At 32.5% G+C, this 6,104-nt stretch overlaps 1 protein-coding gene across 1 annotated transcript; it reads left to right on the top strand.

The window, feature by feature from the left end:
* Window positions 1–224: 224 nt before the first annotated feature.
* On the top strand, window positions 225–1,062 carry LOC111012868 (serine protease, putative (Protein of unknown function, DUF538)). The gene is made up of 2 exons (XM_022287166.2): window positions 225–732; window positions 873–1,062. The coding sequence occupies exons 1-2, from the start codon at window positions 300–302 to the stop codon at window positions 926–928; spliced, it is 489 nt and encodes a 162-aa protein (XP_022142858.1). The 5' UTR covers window positions 225–299; the 3' UTR covers window positions 929–1,062.
* The last annotated feature ends 5,042 nt before the right edge of the window (window positions 1,063–6,104 follow it).

Genomic DNA, 6,104 nt, shown 5'->3' with positions numbered 1-6,104 from the left:
ACATAGTATTAAAAAAAATACATATACATAATAGAAAGAAAGTGGTTGTGTATACATAATAGAAAGAAAGTGGTTGTGTAATAATAATTAATAGTAGGAGAAAACAAAATAATGAAAACCCCCAAAACCCCAAATAATTGAGCACCCCACCCAGCAGAGAAGGGCAAAAGCGTAAAATCACGAGAGTTCCCCATCCCCCACCGTATAATTCTTTAAACCTTCCCCTTTCCCGAATTCTGCTTTCCGCCTGAGCAGACAAAAACAAACCCTCCGTCATCGCCATCGCCATCGCCATCGCCATGGGCGCGTTCTTCTTCAGCTTCATTTTGCTGCTCGTCTTTCTCTCTCCACCCTCTTCTCTCTCTCTCCCCTCCTCCATCCACGAGCTCCTCCGCTCCCAAGGCCTGCCGGCGGGGCTTCTCCCGCGAGAGGTAAAATCCTACGCCCTCTCCCGGAACGGGCTTCTGGAAGTGTTCTTGGAGGGGCCCTGTCTGACCAAATACGAGAACAGAGTGATGTTCGAGAGCGTGGTCAGGGCCAATCTCAGCTATGGCAGTCTCATCGGCGTCCAGGGCCTCACTCAGGAGGAGCTCTTCCTATGGCTCCCCGTCAAAGATATCATCGTCGACGATCCCAAATCCGGCCTCATCCTCTTCGACATTGGCGTCGCTCATAAGCAACTCGCTCTCTCTCTCTTTGAAGATCCCCCCAGTTGTAACCCTCACCCCAAAGGTATTCATCCCAATCTTCGATTTACGCTTTCGATTTTGCTCTTTGGTGTCGAGTTCTGGAAAATTTGAGTTTCGATTCTGTTGAATCTTGAATGTTCGATCTGCGATTTTCATGAATTGCGACGATTTTGATGTTTTCAGGGGATTTGAGGAGGAATCGTGTGAGGAAGGAGAAAGGATTTGAAGCTATGAAATAGAAAGGGAAATGAAAATGCCAAAATTCTGCTGCAAAATTTTGTTTTCTTTTTTATTTTATTTTATTTTTGGTTTTGCTCCCCAATGCCTATAACTAAATTAGTTCTAATAATAGTTAATACTGTTATACGAGTTAGTAGAGGTGTTTTTTCTTTTTTTCTTTTTTTTTCCAAGAATTAATTTATTTTTGGTTTTTTTTTTTTTTTTTTTTTAAAAAAAAATGTGAGTTTCTTGGAATCCTATGCCCATATTATATTACAAGTTCCTTCTGATCTCTTAAACAAACCCTTCTTTCTGGTTTAGTTTTTTTCCCTCCTTTGAGTTCCTATATTTACTATTTTATATATCAAATTAAACCATAGTTTTTTTTATTAGCCATAAAAAACAATCACGCCCTGCATTTTATAAAAACATGAAAAAAAATTTGGAAGTGTCTGGTACATATTTATCATTTACCAACTCATTAATCATAAATTTATATTGTTTCAAAAAAAAATTCATTATTTTATATTTATTAGTTTTGACAGATTTGACAAATAGCATGAGTAGTTTGTTTTTTTTTTTTTTTTTGAGCAACATGCATTTTGTTAAAACCTAGTGAAGGAGATTTCTTTTTTTTTTAATGAATTTATAAATTGATATGATTTGTAAATTAGGTGAATTAGATTAATGTAATGTACGATTGGTTGTTAGAATCATGATCCATTAACGACGTTTAAATTTAAAAATTACCATATGCTTTTTTTTTTCCTTGAAAGAGAAAATATAATTTAAAAACAATTTTATCCTCAGTAAACTATACATTTCTTTGATTATTATCTTTATTGTAAATTTAAGAAGTATTACTTGATTATTATTAAATTCATCCTACGGTGGAGTTTAGTAATTATTTTTATTAGCTGTAAATTTACTTCTTGAGTATTATATTTGCTTATCTTTACATTTACAACTTTTTAATTAGCCTTTGATTTATAGATTTTTTTTTTTTTAGTAAAACTAGTATAGAGTGTGAAAATCTAAATACAAGTGAGAATTATTTCATCTTATCTCACACATTATATTGATTCCAATAAAATTAATTTATTTAGTTCAGATACGTAATTTTTTTTTTTGTTGAAAATAGTTTAGATACGTAGTTGATGTTTAGAGTTATTAAATATGTATAAAGTTATTTTATCATTATTAGCAATATCACTTGATTGCATTAAAAAAATGAACTAAAGAAAAAGATCAGATTAAAAAAATAAAATTAGAAAATAATTACGAGAATTTAAGGCTAATTTGTGAGGAATTTATTTTGTACGTTACGAGGAGGGAAAACTTTTAAAAATTATAAAAAAAAAAAAAAACAAAATAAAGGAAAGAAAAAAGCCTAAATTCACGGACTGATTTTGGGGTGATGTACGCTTTATTTACTGTAAAGGGAATAATGGGAAATTGTTGAATTTTCGTTTCATTTGCTTTTAGGCTGTCCTTTTAATTTCCCTTTTACGCGGGAAATCTGAGACCCCATTATCAGTGGGCTCCACATTTTGCCCCTCTGGCCCACCCAGCTTCCCCTTTGGGCCCCACAACCTTTCTTTCACTCCTTCTAGGATTTTTTTTTTTTTTAATTTTTAATTTTGTTATAATATATTACCGTAGTACCGTGAGACAGCGAGAATTCGAATTCAAAATTTTTTTAATTAAAGATAAATGCATTAATCCGTTCAACTAAGTTTAAGTTAGACATTTTCCTTTTAGATTGTCCTATTATTATTTTGAAAAATAATTTAACCAAAGCATAATAAATACCAAATATGTTATTTAATAGACTCGTGGACAAGATTTGACATTATTTTTAAAATACAATTTGTGGAAGTGAGCATTTAATCTGACTATTTGGTTGCATATGTTTTAACCGTTGAGTTATATTTTAGTTGGTGAAAGATTTGACATATTAAAAGAGACAATTGAATTTTAAAATATAATATAAAAAATAATAAATAGTATATATTTCAAATGTCAGATGATAAATGTACTACAAAAAAAAGTCAGATGATAAATTTATATTTGACTTAAAATTTATTTTATCTGATACAAAAAAATTATCTCCGTATTATCCTGGTTGTATATGTCAAAATTTCCTAATTTGATCACCTTTAACTTTATTAGATTGCAAATTAGAAATATATCCTTTTTTAATGAAATAAATAGATGTTATGCGCTTTTTTTTTCTCGACTAATTGACTTTGAATTTATATAATCAGAATTACTTAAAAGAAATTTAATTTGATCACGAGTAAAAAAAAAAAAGGAAAAAAGGAAAAAAAAAACAAGAAAACATAATGTGATGATGTTAAGACTATTTATTGAGTAGGTACTAAGTTTGAATCAAGAGAAGTTGTCATAACTTATGATATAATTTTATATATACTTAGTAGTTACACAACTTCACAAATCTTGACATCAAAAAAGAAAAAATCACAAATATTCATATATTTATTGATCAAAAGTTGATCAAAATATCTAATCTACAATAATTCAGAAATATAAATAGAGTAAAGGACTATCTCAAAAAGGAAAAAAAAAAGATACGAATATCAAATAAAAAATCTACATCAACAAAAAAAATTTTTGTTATTTTTATACAAGATCAAAAATATTTCTTTTAGTAGAACAAATAATGGAGTACGGGAATTTCAACCTCCCGATTCAAATAATGAAATAATGTCATTACTCTTTTAGCTATACTCAGAAAAAAATAAGAATAAGAATGAGACAATTATTTTATTGTCTCACTTTTCTTCCATTTAATATGTAAAATAAAATAATGATTGAGAATCATTATATTGGTAGGTTGCTTGGTTCCATGTATGAGCTTCAATAGGGTATTTTTAAATAAAGTTGTGAACAGGTTGGCCATGGAAAAAAAGCAAAGAAGACACCAAAATAATATTATTAGGAAGCAAACTATTTGTCGTTAAGCTGTTGGTTTTAATTGGGATTCTTTCAAACTTGAGGGGTCAACTTATAAATTTTTAATATAACTCTTTTTTTTCCCTTTAAAAAATATAAATGCTGGATATATATATATATATATTAGAGAACTAAACGGTGGATATTTTTAACTATACATTTTTCTTTTTTAATGAAAAATCAACACTTCTATTTGTTAATGTCACTTGGGTGTTACGTGCAAATTAAGACTCTCCCTCCAAAGTACACACAATTATTAATTCGGAAAATCATACCTCCATAATACGAAACAACGTTTTTTGTTGCTACTTTTGCAAGTTCACATCTAGATCCATTGAAAGATCTTTTAATATGGGCAAATACTATGTTCACTACAAGAATTTTAAACTTTCTCGATGTTTTCTTTCTCGACATAGAGGGAATCGTCGAACAAAACAATATCACTGACTTTTTCGAATGTCTTCAATCCAAGTATTAGCTTCATTACTCATTTTAATCTCCTCTTTTGCTTTTCGTATATATCAGATAGTAGAATGCAAAATAATGAAAATAATGAATTTATAGCCTACGATTAGGGTTTCAGAAAAAGGACAAGAAGGGACACGTGTTGGCTTATGCGTGAAGAGAAAAATAAATGAAATAATACAGTAGTATCAAATTCTGTTTTGATTAAACAATCCAGAATGCTGCATAAGTGTCCTTTCACTGATGAAGTGGAGTGCTAATTTGACCATATTGACCTTTCTGATCCTTAACATTCTCCTTCAATCGAGAGGGGAGTTCCATAACCCCGAGTTCAAACCGTAGATAATGAAACAGAGTATGTGTGAGAGACATGGTAAGGCAATCAGCCACCTGATCGGCCGAAGGAGCGTAGCGAACAGTAAGAGCTCCCTAAAGCACTTGATTGCGAACAAAATGCACATCAATGTCGTCTTTAGCCCGGGTTACCATCGGATGAGAGGTTGGGAAGCAGAGGGTGGGGCAGGCATCGATGTAGGTTGCGGGACAAGTGATAACTCTCCAAAAGAAAGTTATTATGTTTATCATTTGGGTAGTTTTGTGCTAATTATTGCCGCATGTTGTGTGTCTAATTTAGCTCTTGGAAATCATGAATGTATATAGAAACTGAATCATGAGCTCAATTCCCTTCTATTTGATGCTTTGGCTTAAGTTATGGTTGGTTTCTTCTATTAATGGCTCTTTTGCGCATAGTTGAAAGCTGAGGACTAAGTCATGAAAAAAGCGTAGAGCCCATGCAGCAATTGGTGAAGCATTGTTAAATAGAAAGTCTAATTAAGAAGTTGGAGCAATCTAATGCTGGAGCATGGGTTCACAATGCAGTAAATGCCCCACACGGGGATATTTTACCATGTCGTACAAATTCCAGTTGGATGCCCTAAAATTAGTGTCCGATATAAAAGAGAAAGAAATACCCAGCCGACAAAAACATATCCCAAGAGAAAACATTTTTTGCGTGCTAGAGAAGACAAAAAGGAGAATCACTCTATTTTCGGGAAGAAAGCTGACGACAGAAGGAGGAAGCAGCTGGTCATTGCGTGTTGGTGCATCTTTCATCTGCAGCTTTGTCTTCTTCTTTAAAATGGGTTATATCTTTTGCTTACTCATTTCGTTTTCCCCCTTCCCCATGAACTAAACCCCATTTCGGGTGAGATTTCCATGTTGTAAATCTTGAATAATCGATACTCTAGTTGATTTCATTTTCCTATTAAATAAAGCTTTGTTGATTTCTTTCATCTTGTTGAACATTGTTGGTCACTTTGTTTAGTTTGCTAGCTTCTGTATCATCCGGAAGGAGGTATGGTTAGTTGATTTGCTCTATTTGTGATTTAGATATTACTTTTTTAGTAGATTAGTGGATATTCAGGAATGAGGACCCTAATCATGTTTAGAACTTGTTTTTATTACTTGAGTATCTAGTAATGGGAGTTGTGGGTGTCGCAACGTCATCACGACGCGGAGCGGTCGACGTCATCCCCTGAAGGGTCTCTTTCAAGATAAGGTTTTGGAGTCCCACCAACCATCCACGAGGTATGATTGGTCACCTATTTTTTTAAAAAAAACAAGGTATGCGAAAAACAAATTTTTGGTTCGGGAGTCGACGGAGCATAAGGAAGGTGTTAGCACCCTACGACACCTGTTGGAAAACGGTACCACATTTTGTCAAAAAATATCCTATTATTTTATTTGGTCAAAAAG

The sequence above is a fragment of the Momordica charantia genome, assembly GCF_013281855.1.
Source record: "Momordica charantia cultivar OHB3-1 chromosome 10 unlocalized genomic scaffold, Mcharantia_2.0 BLBB01000010.1, whole genome shotgun sequence".
Lineage (NCBI taxonomy): Eukaryota > Viridiplantae > Streptophyta > Magnoliopsida > Cucurbitales > Cucurbitaceae > Momordica > Momordica charantia.
This window is presented reverse-complemented; position numbering and strand designations above follow the sequence as displayed.

Excerpts from the sequence above, each read along its gene's own strand:
- LOC111012868 (XM_022287166.2), top strand. The coding sequence starts at position 300 with ATGGGCGCGTTCTTCTTCAGCTTCATTTTGCTGCTCGTCTTTCTCTCT. Across the intron at positions 733-872 it reads TTGTAACCCTCACCCCAAAG|GGGATTTGAGGAGGAATCGT; the intron begins GTATTCATCCCA and ends TGATGTTTTCAG.